General features: G+C 38.6%; 1 protein-coding gene across 2 annotated transcripts in view; it reads right to left on the minus strand.

Annotated features, from left to right (window-relative positions):
* Positions 1-10,885: 10,885 nt before the first annotated feature.
* LOC129091357 (ras-related protein Rab-26) overlaps positions 10,886-20,452 on the minus strand; it is an 80,612-nt gene continuing 71,045 nt past the window's right edge. Inside the window, exons 6-9 of one of the 2 annotated variants that reach the window (XM_054598942.1) lie at positions 17,737-17,802; positions 16,875-16,931; positions 16,021-16,097; positions 10,886-12,269 (exon numbers count right to left, since the gene is read on the minus strand). In XM_054598942.1, the coding sequence (XP_054454917.1) occupies positions 12,167-12,269; positions 16,021-16,097; positions 16,875-16,931; positions 17,737-17,802 (303 nt within the window). In that variant the 3' untranslated portion in view covers positions 10,886-12,166. The remainder of the gene's footprint in view (positions 12,270-16,020; positions 16,098-16,874; positions 16,932-17,736; positions 17,803-20,452) is intronic. The other variant, XM_054598943.1, reaches the window with a different exon arrangement.

The following is a 20,452-nucleotide window of genomic DNA, read 5'->3' on the forward strand; positions in this document are numbered from 1 at the left end:
GTCATATTGATGTGAGACAACTTCCCAAATGCACCTCTGGGAATTCATCCAGATGTTATTAGTGAAATTAAATGCCCCAGGGGACCTTTGCTAAACCCAGGCTGATGACCCGTGACTCATATCTCAGCACAGACCTGAGGCTATGTCCGCATCTAAGTTGAGCTGCATTGTGAGTGATGAATTCACCTAACTTGCCTGTGCATGACTGTAAGACATTGCTCCATACTGGATGGATCCCCTGAGTTTTTCTCCTGGTCTAACTTTAGCTGCTTAGTCGTGAGACTGTAGGGGCTGTTGATGTTTTTTTACTTGGCTTTTGGAGAGCAGGCAGAGAGGGCTCTGTAGTTTTGCTAATTGTTGTTGGGAATTACTTCAAATCCACAATTTGGACTGGAATAATTGAGTAAATGTGCAAAACTACAGAGGTACTTATAAGAGCATGTTGTGCCAATGAAGACTTTTGTTTGGACAATTTAACTGCCATCTTGTTTGTATGTTATTTTACCACTCTGTTGGGCTATACTTTTAGCTGCTAAATAGCACAATGCTAAGATATGACAATGCTAACATGCAGATCTTGGTGATTACCATGTTTACTGTTTTGTAATGTTAGCATGCTAACATAAGCACTTAACATAAAGTGAAGATGAGGCTGATGGGAATGTCATTAGTTTTGAAAAAATTTGGTCATAAACTCAGCTGCTGTAATTTCAGGATTACAGCAGCAGAGTGGATAGTGCGAACAAACAAATAAGACACATCTACACAAGTAGAAAACAAGATCAAAACATGTAAAATAAATAAGTAATCACATGGTCAAGTATTTTATAATAAATAAGCTAAAAGAAATGTGTGTCAAGAATAAATTTAACTATGAAAGCAATTTTCATAGTTTTGCACCAAAAACTCCAAAAGTTTAGAGGTGTCAGACATAAATATCCCATTTGAGACATATCAAAGACCTTTATAAACAGTTCTCCTGTTGATTGTATAGTGTCCAAGCTTTCCTTACATTTGGGAGAAGTCAGAGAATATATATGAGGAACATGATTCTATCTGAAAATAACACAGCAAAGGATAAAAAATAGCAGATCTGGGTCATATTGACAAAGACTGTGAAGGAATTGAAATGGATGAAAATGGACCACAAAGCAACACAAAAAATGTATTACATTGTCTTTTTTTAGTTACATTTAGCCTAGTATATACACAAGCCCCCTGCAGCAATCACTCCTCCACCTTCTCCCTCTTAAGCTACTCTGCATCACGACAGTCATAATGGGACCAAATCGACTAACAAATGCATACAATGTATACAGTCCTCATCAATCCGGAGCTAAAAATACCGTCCATGAAATTATGCCCTATCATCTCTGTACTTAAAGAGTCTTGAACAGGATTGAGGCCCCACAATGGCACAATCATTCTAAAACCTGCTGCCACAGTCATTCTACCCTCCTTTTAGAGCAGCAAAGGGGTTGCCAAGTAATTTCTGGGGGTCGTAAAACGATTGGAACAACAACCTGATTATTCTGTTGGATCACGACTAGAAGTGGTTGAGAACCACTGTTTTAAAGGAGCAGCAGAGACTGGACATGATACAAATGAACACAAACAGCCCAAGCATCTGCTGGACACAGGCTTGCTGAATCCCTATTTCCATGGCAGACAGGTACAGAGAAGCTAGCACATTTTTGTAGCAGATTTGAAATGCAGGGCAGCAGCTTGTCAATATGGGATTACAACTACATCATTCCACCTTCTCTCGTCATCACCTTTGCAACCACACACACACAAACAGGTTCACACTTATATGTCTGAAGATGAGGTAACCTGCGTCCATAAATCCTCAATGGGGAAACTGCAACACTCGACCAACCAATAGTTCGACTTCATCACTCACACAGTGAATCAGGGACAGGCTTTTGCATTTATTGGGCTGGCCCCGCTTACTGCAGTCAAGCCAAAAGAAAGGCTAAGCCTAAATGTAGAGAGTTACCTGCACTTGCAGATTTAACTAACTTGTATTCATATGGTCCAAAGTGCTGGGTGGCCTAAAGCTTTGTAGCCTTTTGCTAACTTGACTATATCACATATGGTATATATTTAGTTGGATACTCTGAGATGGATTACATGGTCGGGATCATCACATTGGTCATATTTATGGAATCCTTATTGCGCATTCAGTGCAATGCCCAGTGCCCTTACAGACTTGACACGATGACAGAAAGCACTTCCAACACATCACACTAAAGAAGACAAACGGGCTTAGTCGGTAGGACCACAGCGGGAATATTTGGTTTCAGTCACAATATAAGTTAATTGGATAAAATTTAAGCTTAACTGTTTATAGCATGGCTTTGTCTAAGTCCATCCTGCCCTTTGCGGGGAGAAGTCACTAACAGAGGCAAAGTAACTATTTTCTTGCAAATATTTTTATCTAGTTATTATTTATATTGTAAAAACTGGAAAATGGACTCAAGGATGGTGCTGATTTATTGACAGAAAATGTGGTCGTCTTATGTATATTCCAAAAAGCTAGCTTTCTGTCTTTTCCGCCATGGGCAGCCCATTGTAAATGCAAGACTTTATATCGGGCCGATGGGGTGAAATTCGTTATACAATCACATTTGAGTTTGTTTGTCCTGTTACCACTACTCCTAATGATATATCTGCAATACCAAAGTTTACAACTGGGGCAAATTTGCAGCCTTGTAACCCCCTCTTCTAAAACATCCATCTTAAGCAGAGAATATATGGTTTGCAGACTGCAATGAATTGACCATTGATGGTATGTCTCTTGAATAAACTGTCCTTACTCGTAATGACCGGATAGGGGCGAGCTAGCAAGCCAGCTAACCAAGGGGTTTCCAAGCCAGCTAGCTTTAGCAGTGTGTGTGTATGCAATGCTACTTATGTAAGGTACTTTCTCTTACATCATTTGTGTGTTTTTGTGTAATCAGTGACACATGGATAGAGGCTGAGGTTGGGAGGGAGGAAATTTTGTTTGACATGTTTTCCTCTTGCCTGCATGCTTATCTCTCACCTTGCTCTCCATGCATGCCCCGCCCTCCATCAATCCTTGTGATAAATTAACAAATAACGAAACAGTCTCTGAATAAATACATTTTTTGAATAATAAGACGACCACATAAAGTACCTCCTCATTATTTCACTTTGTGCATTCATTTCGTAAATGTGAATGAACACAGTACAGTAGATACACGTGGCCCGTCCCGACTACTCCACATCAAAGTAAACAAACCGAGCAGAGCATGTGTGTGTAATGTGTGCGTTGCAGCAGGAGGTTCTCCTCACTGTTTGTTGACGTTCTCCGGCTGAGTGGAAGGGAGGCTTATCTTAATGTGACTGCATAGCTGGAAGGCCAGTCGTCTCCAAAACACAATACCGTAAACTCAGTTTGCTCTAGTCACATGTGGAAACGACAACTGCAACAAATACATTACTGTCAGCCCAGTCACACACCAGTAAAGATTAAGGAAGTGTTTATTTCCAGTATTGGTAATCAATCTATTTAAATGAGGCCATTAGGTTCCGTGTACAAATATTGTTACACATTTCCCACATCAACAATATTACAAAGAACCAGAGGAAGGGTCATAATCGATGCACTGTGACAACAGAATGGGCAAAAAATGTCATATACTGTAAAAATGACAGTGGAAGGACTTTTTTATATTTTATCCATTAAATTTCACAGATTAAATTGTACATCAACCTCTTTTGTCTTTTTGCCTTTTTTATTCTGCGTTGTACAGTCTGTTTGTCTACGATCCAGTCCACTCAGTTCTCGTTTAGTCCATTCTAATCCAATCAAATCAAGCCCATACAACCATTTAAGAAATCCAATACAGACCAGTCCAGTACAATCTAATCCAACCATACCCAGACAAATCCAGTCGTTTACATTCCAATTTAGTTCAATCCAGTCCGGCCTAATCCATTCTAGCCCTCTTTAGTCCTCTAATCTAAGCCAACCCAACAACAGTCCAGTAAAATATAGTTTTCAGTCCATAGCAGGCCAATCGAGTCTATTCAAATCCATTCCAATCAGGTCCAGTCCAATCTAACCCAATCTACTGACCCAGTGTGCTTCAATCTATTTAAAATCAGTCTGGTGAAGTCCAATCCAGTCCAGTCCAGTCAGTGAATTCCAGTCTGCGCCAATCAAATTCAATACAGTCTATTGAGTAGTCAAGTCCAGTCTAATTCATCCCAAACCAGTTGCCTTCGCTTGTTTAATCCTCACGGAATGCAGTGCCTTTTATTATTGTAACATCAGATGGTAATAATGCCGCTGACTTCACTGTCTGACATTGCATTAAGGTTCAGTGACTCAGGAGGACACAGACAACGACGGCAACAAACCCAACAAGAACAAAGAGACCACCATCCTCCCCATCACTCACTGTCTCATCCTATAAATAGCCCAGATCTCTGTCTGGTGGTGTTACATTTAGTGGTACTGCTCCAGGCTACCTTACTCACAGTGAGCCGGGATCATTCAAAACAGCTCAGCTAGGTTGCTATGTGAGTGAACACAGTAAGTACAGAACACTTAAAGGAGTTGTATTTAAGATTCTGAATAATAATATAGCAGCAAACAACTATTGTCTATGTAAAGATATAGTGGAGTAATGTCTACCTGAACATAGAATGAAGTCTCCATCTATGTGTCTTTGTGTTTTGTTATCTGAGCTTCTCCTGCTATGTTGACTTAGCCGGGGCGGCTGTGCGAGCTTTTAGTGCATGTTAGCTTATGTGAGCGTGCCCCATTGGCTAGCTCACAGCCCTGCTCTGAATTGCTCTCATACGCCGCAAAGCAGATAATTCCGTCCTGACCGACAGCATCATCGCGGAAGCAAAGCGTCCCCCTAAAGTAAACACTCTGTCAACACTTTTGCCGTAGTTAGCGCTGTTGGCGCCATTAGCTAAGTTAACTGTCTCCATGTTGAGAGCCGTTGAGAGGCAAATCAAAATGCTCCCAATCTCAGATCTCGCACCTTTGAGGATTTTACAGAAAGCAATATTGCTTTCTAAGCAACCTGAAGCTAAAGAAACCAGCATTTCTACAAACACACACACACACACACACACACACACACACACACACACACACACACACACACACACACACACAAACACACAAACACAGCACCACATGGCTTTGTTTGGGGTTCCCGGTCTCTTTAGTGCAATAGAGTGGACTGCTTGGCAACTCATGATGGATGAGACTACAGGAGAGCCATCAGGGTTATGGTGCCCTCAGTTAGGGTTAATGACACATGCAACAGATGGCCCTCGCTCAGTCATATGAGGGCCTCTGTCAGCGAGTGCCATGACTATGACCGTCTATTATTTACTTATTCACACCATTGCACACATTTACACATATTCGGGCAGCATGGTCACTCCTGGACTCATTCTCTATATCCTGCTAGCCTCTCTGTTTCTGTGGAAGGAAATAAAAAAAAGTGGAGCATTAATGTTTAGGCTCTATATATGAATAACTAATTGGCAAGTTAACCTTTAGACAATAAAAATGCACAATAAACCAATATCCTCAGGAGGAACACAATTGAGACTCAGTCAGTGTGAAATCTGCCATGGCAGGGATCCAGGGGGAAAGATGTCCTTTGACCCCTATGGATCTCTTAATCACAGGATAATTTATGAAAATGCACCCTGTGAGCAGAATATGAACCAAGGTAATAAAGCTCTTAAAACTAGATATTGTGACAGGATTAGTCTTTAACAATGATCTACAATGGGCTACGACCCCTTAAAAGGAAGTCACGTCTACAGGTGACCCCTCATCATTACTGAAACGTGATGTAACATCACCTGCTCGATTGTATACATTATGTGACCACATGAGTAGGTAATGGAAGATCTCTCACAAATGGTATTGTATGGTAATGGTGCAAATTATACAACCAATTTGCAAGAATGGAAATTACCTTTGAGCTAATTCAGAGCAAATTGATGTAAAACGTTTTGTATGTCTAGAGATGGCACATAGTGGTGGGGCTGTAGGACATTAAAAGGTGACAGAAGACGGGGAAAAAACTCAAATACAGCAAAGAGAGTGGGAGTGGACCAACACTGTTTAGTAGAACAGTAATGTTATGTCAGTAATATAAACAATTTAAGAGAGTATAAAATGACATGTGTAGCATTTTTAACATGACATGTCACCAGAGACAGCAAACATGACAGGATGTAACTTACCAATACTGTAGGATGCACAGTGGTTTCAAAAATAATTGATCTTAAAAATGTAAAACACAAAGGTGAATCCACACCCTGTCCTTATTCAGGAAATCTTTTCCCCCTCCTCATTTCTCACAAGAGTTCAGTCTTTAGTGAACAACAACAGCAGTGAGCAACAAGTGCTGCCTGTGGCTACATGTCAAATATGTGATACAAGTCTGACCCCTGTTGAGCATAAAAGGCATTGCAGCTTGACCCAGCTTGACTGCAGAGGGCCACGTTGGCCTGATCACAGTGGTGGAAGTATTCTGATCCTCTACATAAGTTAAAGTACTTATATCACACTCAATCAATATCACAATGTATAAACTACTAAGTCAAATTATTTTCAGTATAAAATGTAAAACTACTAAGTAAACATAGAAAATCCTCACATTTGAGGAGCTGGAAATGTGAAAGTTTATCGCTTGAAAAATGTCTGGCTAATCATTAGGCTGTACTTGTAAGCCTATATATTGTTGCGTGGTTTTACTTATAACATACCATTACATTTGATGAACTCTTATATGTTTTATGTGCAAACATCTTCATCAAAGATAAATAAAATAGTAACTAAAATGAAAACATACATAGTAACTACAGCTATCAGATAAATGTAGTGGATATTTATGTGGGATCCCATGAGATTGCGATTAATTTAGAAATGCTATTTCTGTTAAATGGAATAAGTGTATATCGCATGTATTATGGCTGTGAACCGAAACACTGGAGGTAACTGTGAGGTTTATAACAGCTTGGGAAATGTGGGTGATGAAATTAATGATTAATGGGTCACACTTGAAATAATTCAAGCCTTGTTTAGTCGTAGCACCGTTGCCATAGAAAATATCGGGACAGCACGGCTTCCACTCACCTCTAATTAAAGTCACTGTTCCATGACACAATATGTGACAACGCTATTTCAGGTCAGCCCCATCTTCTAATGAGTGCCACTGGATGTAGTGAACAGGAGCGAGAGAGGGAGGGGAGATGTTTCTGGGCTTCATTGTCATACTGTTCCAGACTGGGACGTTTTAAGGAAATTGGAACGACTATTAGTCAGAGTCTGAGTCACAGGCCCGTCTGAGCACACGGTGTCCATCACGTATGCATGGAAACGTATTTTCCACTAGCACAGAGGGACACAATAACAGAAAGAGAGAACACTAGATTGAGCAAAAGTGGACAGAACACTATTAGGATTAATTATGTCTTTGTCTTCACCATTAAATTGTGGGCAAATGGGTCTAAACTGAAATCCTGAAGAAAATCAATCTTATATAAATGATTGGGTCTACAGTGTAGAAAACTGAGCTCAAGAAAAGACTCTTAGAAGTTGGTGGAAGGAAGTTCTTGGGGCATCTTAAAGTATATTAACAGATCTTAAAATCCGAATCTATCTTAATGTACAAGGGATATATTTGTACACATCTAAAAGATGTGATGTTATGTCGTTATTCATCTGAACTTGCAGATTTCTCAGAAATCAGAACTAAATTGTTCATAACATAACATGTTGTGCGTAACATGCAACACTTGTGCAGTATTCACAACTCGACAACAAAAAATATCTATTATGTATACATGTCTGAAAAAACCCTTCCGGACATGTTTATGACTTATAAAAATACTTAAATTTGAAATGTTATTTGTGTCGGATCTGGTTTATTCACAAGAAAAAGTTCAGCTAATATTTCTTGAAATCACATCATTGAAAATCCACAATCTATTGACTAAAAAGTTTCACTATTGGGCACAAAAGTCCATTCTCAGTGTTGACTGGAGTTTTCAAGGTTCCACCTCACACTTCATCAACATGTACACAACCTGAACTGAGACTTTAGCACAGAGAAACGTTTTAACTTCAGCAGACAAATGAAAAAACAACCTTCAAACTCTGTACATAGTAGAGCTCCAGGTGATGTAACAAAGAGCAGAACATGTTTCTGAGTGGAGGGGGTCTTTACTTTACCCACAAACAATTATTATTTTTTGCTGCATCTAAACAAGAGACACTTGAAGTTTACATACAGTACCAGTCAAAAGTTTGGACACACCTTCTCATTAAATGGTTTTTCTTTATTTTTTTTAATTTATTTTTTGTACATGGTAGATTAATATTGAAGACATCCAAACTATGAAGGAACACATATGGAATTATGTGGTAAACAAACAAATGCTCAACGAATCAGAATATGTTTTATATTTTACATTCTTCAAAGTAGTTGAATGAGAAGCTGTGTCCAAACTTTTGACTGGTACTGTATATTGGAGACAGTCTCAACGGTTTGCATGCCTCTCTTTATGAGGGGGTTGTATTAGATATTATGAGGTCATATTTATTGGGATTAAAATGTACCATGTATTTACATTGTTATCTAGTGTCATATTATTGAAAAAAATAATGTAAAAGCTTCTTTTTTGCAAGACGTTTGTGATTAATCCAGTTTTAGACAACTTCACATTTTGACCTGCATGATAATGTTATAAGCAAAATATTGTACCAATCCGTTCAGTACATGTTGGGATATCTTCGTGCTGCTAGAGTGGCTGAAAACATTGTGTACTGAAATTCTCATTTTGGATCTACTAGTCCCCACTGATTAAAGCTTCACCATTTTTCCAATTTTCTGCTGCTTGGCATGAGGCCGCTGCTTAATTTTGCAAAAAAACAACAACAAACATCTGCAATGTTCTTAATCTGGTATTATCATTTTTTTTTAAAGCTGTATTTCTAGTTTCTCTTCCTGCAGCGGGTCATGATGTTCCCTTGCTTACCTGTATGACATTTGTTTGTGCCATACTGTGTTGACATGGTGTGGTCCTCCTCCTCCTCCTCTTCCTCCTCCTCCCATTCCCCTTCACTTTCTTCTTGCCTGTTATAGAACGTCATGGCGGATTAGGTATTGACTGATAAAGAGAGGCTCTCAGGTTAAAATGTTCCTGCACTTGTACAGTGTTCTACATGAGTTAAAAAAAAACATTCCCTTTTTTTTTTTCTCCAAATGTTCCCCACCCACACTGTTACACATCATGCCCTTAGGTTAGTTCGGCCTGGCCTCACAGTCTCCATTCTCCCTCCCACCTCCTTGTACAATGAAGTTTCAGGTATCATAAACATTTCTGCAGGCAGACATGTTCTTAAAAAGGTGAAGACTGAACAGTTTATTACAGGGCACATCCATTTCATCTGACACTTCATTCCTTTGCAGCAGCCGTTGAGATGTATACTTTGTTTTATTCCACAGGTGAAAACTATCAAATCAATGAAGATATATACAAAAAAGCTGCTACTAAGACTAGTGTATAGAATCAAAGGGGATCTTCTGGCAGAAATCGATTACAATATTGTATGTACTCAGTTGATGCAATATGCAAACTAAATCCTACAAACTGGGCCTTTAAATAAGCAGAAAAAAGCCTTCAATGCGTCATGGTTCACACTCTGCATCATGTAACAGCATAACAAAAAGAAAACACCAACCCTGAATTTCTGTGAAGCCTGGCTTTCACTGGTGTAGACAGGTACAGGTACGATTTCAAGGGTTTGTACACATTTTTTTCTTTCTCTTTAGGTGTGATTAATCTTAATCTCAACTCTTATTTTGCTTGTCCATTTAAATTACTTCTAAGACATTCACAGACCTAATACATATGGAATATACAAATGGAAATCTCCACATGGATGATTTTGTTAGTTTATAAACATTTGACGTGTACAATTGTATTAATCAATGACGCAACAGCTACCATTAAGAGAAGGGGTAGTAAAAAGTGACATAAATAAAGTGTTTTGTTTTTTGTGCATGGACAATGTCAAATTTTGTTAATCCATCTGCAGTGTAAAACATCAAGATAAGAAGTTTAATGATTGCGGGGAAAACAGTTTTTTTGTTTGTCATTTTTGCTGATATTGTCTTTTGGGTGACATGCTGTCTTCAGGTGTTCTAGTCACTTGCATTGGTTTTAAATAACAAAACATGTGTGGTAATTAAAGTTTTCTCATCCAGTGTACTGCTAATCCATGAAGTAATGTTTAATGCAGTGTTGAAGAGTCAGTCACATAAAAGCTACCTAAGATTTAAAAGGTCAACAGAAAGCTGGATGTAGGCCCAAACTACGTAAAACTGTAAATAAAGAAAAGAGAATACACATTTAATCGTCCTTTATGTTTAATATACCCACCAGTATTCGAGGCATAAGATTCTGGTCCCAGTGCTGATGGTAAGACTTGCTGACCGACAGAAGTCACTCTTTTGGTCTCTGCTGATCCGGAGTCAGTGCTGTCGGTGTTCTGGTATGGCCAACCCGGAGCCTTCAAAGAGTTCCAGGTTAAGACTACTCCGGACCTGAAACCATAAGGGGGTATCAGAACTTGGACAAAAAAGAAAAGGTGAGGGGAGCAAAACTGGTCATTTATTGAGAGTTTGTATAGCTGTAAAAGCAACAGAAACAGGCTGAATTTCCCAAGACACTGGAAGGAGATGCAATACATCAAAGATCACTGTGTTGCACAAATCCAGTAAGCCACTTTCCATGTTGTAATAGCACAACTCTACCACACGGTGGCGGTGTAGATCCATGTGTGCGCTGGCAAGAACAACTCAATCACTGTTGATTGATTCTTTATTTGTGAACACTGGAGATTAATACAATACAAATCATTTCAGTGAAGATACAGCATACAGATTACAGGTTAACACTAAATCAATGACTACTGAAAATCTGGATATAAAGATTCAGTGTAACCATTTACTGAAAGCTAATTTAATTGTATTAATAGTATTTCATGAAAAACTAAAATTTCAGGAAAAATGTCAGCAAAATCCATCTGTTACACAGCAGAAGGCAGAATGAAACCATATTTGATAAAAAAAAAACATGATAGAAATGCCTCTGGAATGCCATAGTTCAGCAAAGAGCCAATAACAACTGGTACATATCTACGCAACAACAGGTAAGCTAATACAAAACCCCAGGAGGTAAAACAAAGTGAGAAATAGGTTCAGTCAACCTTCCCCTTGGTTCCACAAATTCTTAAGACTTCTACGAGATTCACTCTTTTACATTTTGTGATGTGATTTTGTAATGGCAATTTAATGGGCTGATAACTTTCAAAAAGGGCAAATTGAAACGAGTGAATCTGTAAACCTCAGAGTGAAGTCTGTCTCTTTGCTGATAATATTGTTTTTTGTATATTATATATATCGTCTAAAATTACTGAGGGAGGTTCTTAATGTTAAAATGCTCCACATAAAAGTTTAAAATTCGGGTAGAACAATCTGCATATAAAAGGTAAAGAGCTAAAAATTAATTCTACAGGTGAGTATAATGATAGTTATGATCACAAGTATTAAAAACAGTTATCATGTGATATCCTGTACATAAACAGCACACAGTGCCATTTGGCAGCTTACATTAGGTGCAATAGTGTATCTGTACAAATATGTTCAAGAGATCTATTCATTTCTATTTACTTTAAGATTGATTTCATATTCAACATATTTGTGTCTCTATTCTTCTGTTTCAACAAGACAGGCATTTACAAACTACAAAGCTTCAGGGCACAAAATTAAAATTACATTTAAAATATGTACATCACACTCATGGAAAAATGGATTGACTCAAAAACATAGCCTTATGTGTGTGTCTGTGTGTGTACATGCATGTGTATGTGCAAGCATGTATAGGAGTTATATTACATTCACAGTTGCAGAGGATAGGTGGGTTGGGAGAGAGAGCATACTGGCTGTATCACCACTGATAGAAATGTTACAAACACTGAGAATTGCATGATAATTCCCGGACACACCAGATTAATTACTACTCTAATAGAATGTATCTTTTCTCTCTCTCTCACACACACACACGCAAATAGGCATAAGAATATGGTCTACGAGTGGCAGCATCCGGCAGTCCTCATTTCTTTGTCCACGTACTGCTGCAGCTGAAACTTTGGCTCATCGGGCTCCTTCATGGTCCTGTGCTTCAGTTCTCTGAGAGGGAGACAGTGTGAACATAAGGCTGTGTTAACTCTGCTACAGATAGGTTGCGACAGAGCAGAGCTGTTTTCAAATTGCACGTGGTTTTCTGCGTTATAAAAATATCGCAGACATTTTTACCATTGGGAGAAGGTTTTGTGGCAGTCAAATACTTCGAAAGAGATGCACCGTTGCATCTTTAGATATAGATACTAAATAGAGGGCACGTTACAGCAGAATATTATTCAAAGTATATTATTAGGTTTTAGCTTATTTAATGTAAAATTCAACAGTTTTCCATTAATTTGGAATTAAACTTGAAGCTCTTTGAAACTTGATACTTATACTGACATAATGCGGCTTTTTGTTTTCCAGCATGGCCTGACACGACCATCTGACTTTAGAGTTGGATGCTTTTAGCAGAAGGATATATGTCTGTATTATGTTACTGTCTTTGACATCAGCTTAAAAATCAATAATTGTTAATTGCTTTTCTGTTGTTGTTGTTTTTTTGTTTAATCATCTTTATTTTCTGGTTCAACCATTTGGGTTCGTGTTTCCTGACAGACGGTACTAGAATAACCGCCTCCCGGTTGTATGCTACCATCAACCAGTCCAGAAGCAGTTTACAATAGTGTCTGTACAAAATTTCCTTTAGTCATCATTTTATCCTATTAAACATTTGTATTTCACATAATTAGCAGAAGAATTCTTGAGTTATGGCCAAAAACATGTTTTGTAAGGTCACGATGACCTTTGACCACCAAAGTTTAATCGACTCATCCTTGTGGATTCTAGTGCCAGATTGAATGAAATTCTCTCAAGGCGTTCCCTAAGATATCACGTTCATGATAATGGGACAGACTGGAGGTCACAGTGACCTTGACCTTTGATCTTAAGTGTTACTGAGATATTGCGTCCACATACGTACAGTAAAGAGAGTCATCCAAAAATACATTTTAGATATTTTTTCCACAATTAGTGGACATCTTTGGAAATACAGTTATTGTCCAAAGTAAGGTGATAAGCTCTTTATGACTCTCATATCAGTCTATTAGATATGAAGCAATCACCAGAACTTGTGGAACTTTTCCTTCAAATCTACATCTGGGAAAACTGTCTTAATTAGCTCATTAGAGCTAACAGAATGGTGACTTAATGACCTCTGTAAAAAACATGAATTGAGAAACTTGGATTATCATCACTGTGAAAAAAAAAAAATCCAAGCAACGTTTAACAAGTGAGGAAGAAATAAATATCTTTACATTGACCCAATGAAGCACATAAATAGATGCATGATGCTAACATCACAGTAGTCATATAATAATATTTAATAGTGTGACAACGGACCATTTGTTGTTGACAAGCACTATTACCACAGTTTCCAGGTGACTCATTTATTTTACCCGTTTTTAGAGGCTTTTACTTTAAGCACTTGTGTGTGTTTTATGCAAATGAATCACTCACAAAGTGAAATGGACTAAAGCACGATGGGGTAGAGGAGTGAGAGACGAGAGGGGATGGAGAAATTTGAAAAGAGAGCAGGACAAAAAGAGAAGGATGTAAAAACTGAAAAGGTGTTTACGTGAGCTAGAGGAAAGCAACCAGAACAGAGCCGGTCTCATTTTCTGTCTCTGCATGGTGTGGCATGCCAGACTGTCATGCTATTCTTGGCAACACCCCACAATGCCAGCATGTTGCCATAACGAGGCTATAAATGTAAAACAACTCCCACACAAACTGTCCGACACTACACATTTAAGTGAGACACAGAGTTAAAATAGCATCCTCATTATTGAGAAATATGAGATGGGAAGAATGGAAGAAACTATTGGATGTCTTGCTGGTAATATAAACTTTTGGTTTGGAAAGTAATCTCATTAAAACAGCTGGATTTATCATTTCTGTCCCTCTCTATTTGAACGTTTAAGATACCATGGCTGTAGGCAAGGAATTCAAATTTCGTCCTGTCCTCGATCATTACCAGACTGGTCTTGTTCATATGTGGTCGGTATTGGCAAAGGCCTCCATCTGCACCTGTCCCCCATTAGCATTGCAGAGTTTGAATATTAAACACCTCAAATAGCTTCACACAAAAATGTGTCGCCTGTTTAGACATCTCTGAGTTAGAGCAACACTGCAGCAGAAGTTCAGCTGATCAGACAACCAATATGGCCTCATCTGCACACTCTACAGAGTCATTCTTCTATACTCTGTGGTGGAGTTCATCTGCTTTAGCATTGATGCTGCATTTCGATATGTTCCACTAGATATATAGTTAAAAACAGAGGGTATTGTCCTTTCTTTTACCATATAAGGCATTATATTAGGCTGATGTTCTCACTGACAGAAGCTCTAACAGGTAACAGGTTTAATGCACAAGGGGTTTGGTGTCTTGTTTAGTATATTTCCGCTCGTCACATGCAAACACTAACTTTTGAAAATAAACTTCTGTATTCAGAGGAAATAACTTGGTAAAGTTAAGGGAACAAAACTACTAGGTTAGCTTTAGAAAATGATCGTGTTTGGGTTAAGATAAGTAAGTTTGTTATGCAGTAGGCTACGTTAGGTTTGAGCTTTACGTTAGTTGTTTTACGTAATTTAAAATAAGCCAAGGTTGCCTTTTGGTTCCACACAGGACTCGAACAGGGTCTCCTGAGTGAAAGTCCTGTCTTTACTATCGTTCTTTATGTCACGTCACCTGAGTTCCTCCTTTACTCCCACCATAACTACGGCCACATAAAGCGTCATAGTTTGACACGTAGAGTCGCTGACCAAGCTGCCAATAACGAGTGGGCAGTGAGAACGGGCTGACATGCCATACATGCTGTTCATACTGCCGCTTTGGATTATTGGAAGTTCATCATTATTATTAAAAGGTACTTTTTCATGTCTAGAACAGCAATTAATTCTAATATCTGTTTAATATCAGTATTCAGGAAAAAAAGGACAGCAGGTCAACAAAAATGCCAAATTCTTTATTCACCACATATAAAGACTTCTTATGAGTTTCCCTTCTCATTTTTAAACTAAGACAATATAACTTTTCTTGAACAGCAGCCACAGGTGACAATTGATCCTCGCTAAGCCCCACATCCTCAGTTACTGTTTATACGCCTCAAGTTTCCCCATTCTCAAAACGTCACGTTTTCCATTTAGTACGGCACAAGTGCAAAATGATATCAATGGTTTCCACTCGAAAATACATTTTTTATAAAGATGGATTTTGGATTTCACACCGAATTAAACAAAAGCAGGATTCTCACGTGTAACAGATGGATTTTGTCAGCTGAAATGTCCACTGCAGCTTTAGCTTACTACCGTGAGATAATAGCAACGGTGACAGTAAAGGCAGGAAACAGATGTCTGTTTGGTTAGCTACAGTGTGATAACTTTGTGTTTTTACTTTTGTGATAAAAGCATTGGAATGTTTATCTGTGACGTGCTAAAAGTAAAGAATTGTCATACTGACTCATGTTTGCTTAAACTGGTTTTACATTAGCCACCATGAGGTACTGGTCAGACCAGATCATGTAAAGATATAGCCCCTGAGTGTATTGAACTGAGGAGGTGTGTGTTTTAATGCTTTAACATTTATAGGCGCGTTTCCTACTGTTCACGATCAAGGTCTTGCAACACCGGAGCTATTAAACCACAGGGGCAAGTACTTTCCAGTTTTCATAACTTGGAGCTTTTGTGAGTTTTGTGTGCTCTGCCATTGTGTGTTCCTTCATGCTGTGGTGTTTTGTGTTTGTGTGTGACTCACTTGGCCACTGCAGTGAAGGCCAGCTCCACATTCAGTCCAGATTTAGCACTCGTCTCCATGAAGGGCACTCCAAACTCCTGGACAGAGAAACACAGGAATATCTGTTATTAGGTGTGTGTGTGTGTGTGTGTGTGTGTGTGTGTGTGTGTGTGTGTGTGTGTGTGTGTGTGTGTGTGTGTGTGTGTGTGTGGAGAGAGAGAGTTTGTGATGTGGACTTGGCACTCTTGTGTGTCTGATGCTGAAAGAAAAATTATGTTTAAGATACATTTTAAGTTTTAAAGTAACACGAGAGGTTGCTGATCAATACCAATAATTCAACATTCCTTTTGATGGGTGCTGAGATTTCTGGCTTTTAGAAACTCATCTTCTCCTCTGTTTGATGTAAAAGAAAGAAAATGAACACAGTATGTAGTCGATAACATACGCTCCCAGGTATAGTAATGTAATTCTGTCCGTGTGTGCGTGTGTGTGTGTGTGTGTGTGTGTGTGTGTGTGTATGCATGTCAATATTCCCGCTGTGTGTGTGTCTCCACCTTGACAGCTGCAGTGCATCTGCCACGCTTTTCCCACGTCTCTTCATATTTACTCTAACACTCCTCTCAGAGCTTATCTGAGCGAAACGGTGTGGAAAATTAAGTTAGCAAGCCCCCGTCATTTATTCCAAACAATAACAACATTATGTTTCTCCATGAATACGTAATTACACACACTCATCAAGACGCAGCAGCTACATGGCGGGAGTTTTTGAGTCCACGTGGGCAGAGCACAGCGTGTCTTTTATCCTTGTTACATGTGTCAAATTGAATGTGAATGTGTGTGTTTGTGTGTGTGTGTGTGTGTACTAGGACTCTTACCTTTGCCAGTTTCTCTCCGTCCTCTCGCTTCACCATCCTGTCATGCGTGGAGTCAACCTTGAAAACATTGGACACATACTGTCAAGCTAAAAATCAGTCAGTCACATTCAGAGTTCTGACACACAGTGTTTGGAGAGCAGTTTACGATGGAATTCACAGCAGTTTGTTGTCCATGTTTGACTAATATACATGTATATCATCACTTTGTGTTATTTGCAATTTTTGGTTTTGAATTTCAACACCATCACTACTGAAAAAACTATATCTGAAACTTTATCACCTTACAAAACTGCTATGACGAAAGTGCATTAGCTAGCTTATAAGTTAAGCACTCCACAGAACTAGTTACAATAACATTGTGCCATTTGGCACTGCTGGTTGCGTATACTGAATTCATCAGAGCTTATGCACTGAAGAAAGCTGCCTGCTAAGGTCAGACCCAAGGTTGACGTTAGAGGGAATGAAACCAGCACAGTCAAAAACTAAAAGCTAAAGATTCTAAGCTCCATAGAGCAGAGTGGAAGCGTAGAGCTTGGTGATAAATCTCTTTGGTTGGGATCTGTTCACATTACATATAGCCATTTCATATATTGTTAACATAACTTGTGAAATATTCATGAGTTAAGCTTTGATAATTTGATCTTACTGTACCTTCTCCAACATTATGGACTATCTGTTGAAATGAGCAGTAACAACTCCAAATACACATTTTGTGATACATATAAAGTACATCTCTTTCCCTCCTTCCAGATGCATCCATAAATCCACTTCGGCTCTCGCCATAGCTCCCTCCATTAACCCTCCCTCCCTCTATGAGTCCATCTGTCCATCCATTTTCCCAGTGTTGGCAACAAGGTCTCACCTTGTTGCCCAGCAGCATGACGACCACGTCCTGCTGAGCATACTCATGGATCTCTGTCAGCCATGCCTGGAGACGGAAAGAGAGCACAGAGTGGTGAAGAGAACCAAAGCGGGAAGGGAGAAAAGAGGTGATAGGCATGATAGTAGGGTGGAATTAGAGATAGATAGTGAGAGAGGAAATGGATGGAACCACAGAGAAGGAGAGAGGGAAAAAGAAAAAGATTTATTTTTCATTGGCCGCAGTCCATCTTGTCCTCCCTTATTCCCTTCAGATCCCCTCTTCATTGTTCTTCTCTCCTCCTGCATCTCTACCAATTCATCTTCTTCCAGTAACAGGGCAGAAGTGTCTTGGCTCTCTATTACCTGCCTTGGTTAAAAAGCACTTAATGTCTCTGCGGTCTTTGATGCTCTAATACTCTACTCACATGCACTTTCCTCAGAGATCTCAGTGTTTGGTTCACTTTGGGTAGCGCCCATGAATACAGAAGCTGGGACAAAGAGCGTTTCAATTCCACTTTAACACAACTGTTATGCAACTTAAATTTCAAAATACAGTGAGAGCAGCTAATAAAATGACTTACGCAAGATGATGAATGTAGCTAAAAAAGAGAGAGAGAGAGAAATGGTTGCAGTCCTTCCAAATCTAATTAGTATTGGACAAGTCAGTCTAAACTGTCAGCTGATATTTCATCTAATTTCATCAAATATTCCAATGCACTGATTCAAGTTAATACAATCATGAGGGGCTCTGTGTGTATGTGGGATCAACAGAAGTAGATGTGACATTTCTGGGAGGCCATGATTTATAATTATACATTATTTTGATTAAAAAAAACAACTGTATTTGTCTTAGTGAGGAAGACACCGTCCTTATTCTAACAATTCTGAATCAATTCTCATATTGATTCAGTAAGGGAAGTGAATTACATTTTTCCATACAGGATGATACTGTATTGTTTAGGCAGATGTAGCCTCCAGTTATTTTTTGTTATTCTGATCTCATTAAATCACAACTTTATTCTCGTGATATTACTTTTTTCCCTCAAAGTAATAAGACTTCTCAGAGGACACTGATATGTGGGATATGTTTTGAACATGCGGAAAGTTTGGAACATGAGCAGAAACACAATCTTGCCGAAACAAATGAGCATTTAAAGTCATGGGGTTAAAATGAATGAAAGAATCATTTAGGTGAATAGGTGCCACATGAACCATTAAAGAGATCACTTCCCCCAAGCAAAAGGCACAAAAGAAAACAGAGAGTAAATCATGTCTACATGTGTGTTGAGGGATAAAATGATATGAGAAAAGTTGATGTACAGGAGACATTTTTTTTTCCAAAGCAATAAAGAATGCCTGAGAGAGTTACTGCATTATATTCTATATATTTTTATATTTAGAATTTTCATCTGGCTCCTGGATCTGCGGACTTCAGCGGCCAATGATTAAAAACGTATTTGTTATACGTTAAAAACAAAAGGAACATGGGAGAAAATATGTTTCCCTCAAATCGCTTTGACATTGCAATTTTGTGTTAAGGGAATTTTTAGGAGACTGAGTGAAAATAGTTACGGCCATGATAACATTCGTACATTGTGCAGTATCAAATTACAGTATACAACTTAAAGTGTGAAAGCCTCTGCCATAGAACTCAAAAACTTTTCACTATAATCAGGCGAGAAATTTCATTCAAATTAACATTTGCTTAATGCAGTTAAGGGTTTCAAAAAGTGGAAGGGCAGGGAACATGTGAAAAAGAACCTTCTGGTTTCCACCAGAAACAGGACTTTGTCTTTATGTATAATTTAGATCCAATCACTCCAAGAATAGGAAACATGTATCTTATCATTGTGCCTGTGTCTCGTCATGATGACCACGAGTCAATATCAGAATAGGATTGATAACGCAGGCTGCAATAATTTGCATTAAAGCCGAGAAGTTTTTCATTATTCATATTTCTAATAAACCCAGATGATTATGGAAATAATTTCAGTTACGGTAATTACAGTCCCTTAACATTCTCTGAGCAGATATTGTGTGTGTACTTTTGTCTGTGATTAAATCTAAATCCAATCTCGCTCTCAACCGTCATACGTGGAAAATCCTGAAAAGTTTTTTTGGGCCAGTAAAATGAATTTTCAGATAGTGAAGATACTAAATAATGAGCCTCGAAGGATCACAAGATTTGTATTAACTTTCCAGCCTGACTTGTTTCTTTTTTCGTTCAAGGGATATCGAAACGGACATAGATTCCGCTACTAAGCCCGGATAAGAGTGAGGAGAAGAAGGAGGAAGGTGTAATGAAATGGAGACCTTATGCAACAGAAAGATTGTGTCAGAACACCTCTTATGTTTGAGGGAGGAGAACAGGAAGGTTATGCTGTTATGACAGAGGACAATGGATATTTCATCAGTATTATAATTGTATATAGGAAGCTAGAAAAAAAGACATCTTTCACCAAAACGTATGCAATTATTATTACATTTCAAATGTGCAACTTTTTGTCTAAGATTGTGGAAAGACAGTAAATCTTTTAAAGCAATTTCTAATACAGTGAACTGAATTGTAAAGATCCCAGCATGGGTTTTAACAGTGATGTGGTCTACAGAAGAAATGTAACCCTAAACTTATAATTGAGTGAGGGCCAGCTGGGCAGACGGCTGCTGTTAACACGTCAAGCATCAATAAGCACATATTGATCGCTTCTGACTGGCGG

Source organism: Anoplopoma fimbria, chromosome 5 (assembly GCF_027596085.1).
Source record: "Anoplopoma fimbria isolate UVic2021 breed Golden Eagle Sablefish chromosome 5, Afim_UVic_2022, whole genome shotgun sequence".
In the NCBI taxonomy this organism is placed as follows: Eukaryota; Metazoa; Chordata; class Actinopteri; order Perciformes; family Anoplopomatidae; genus Anoplopoma; species Anoplopoma fimbria.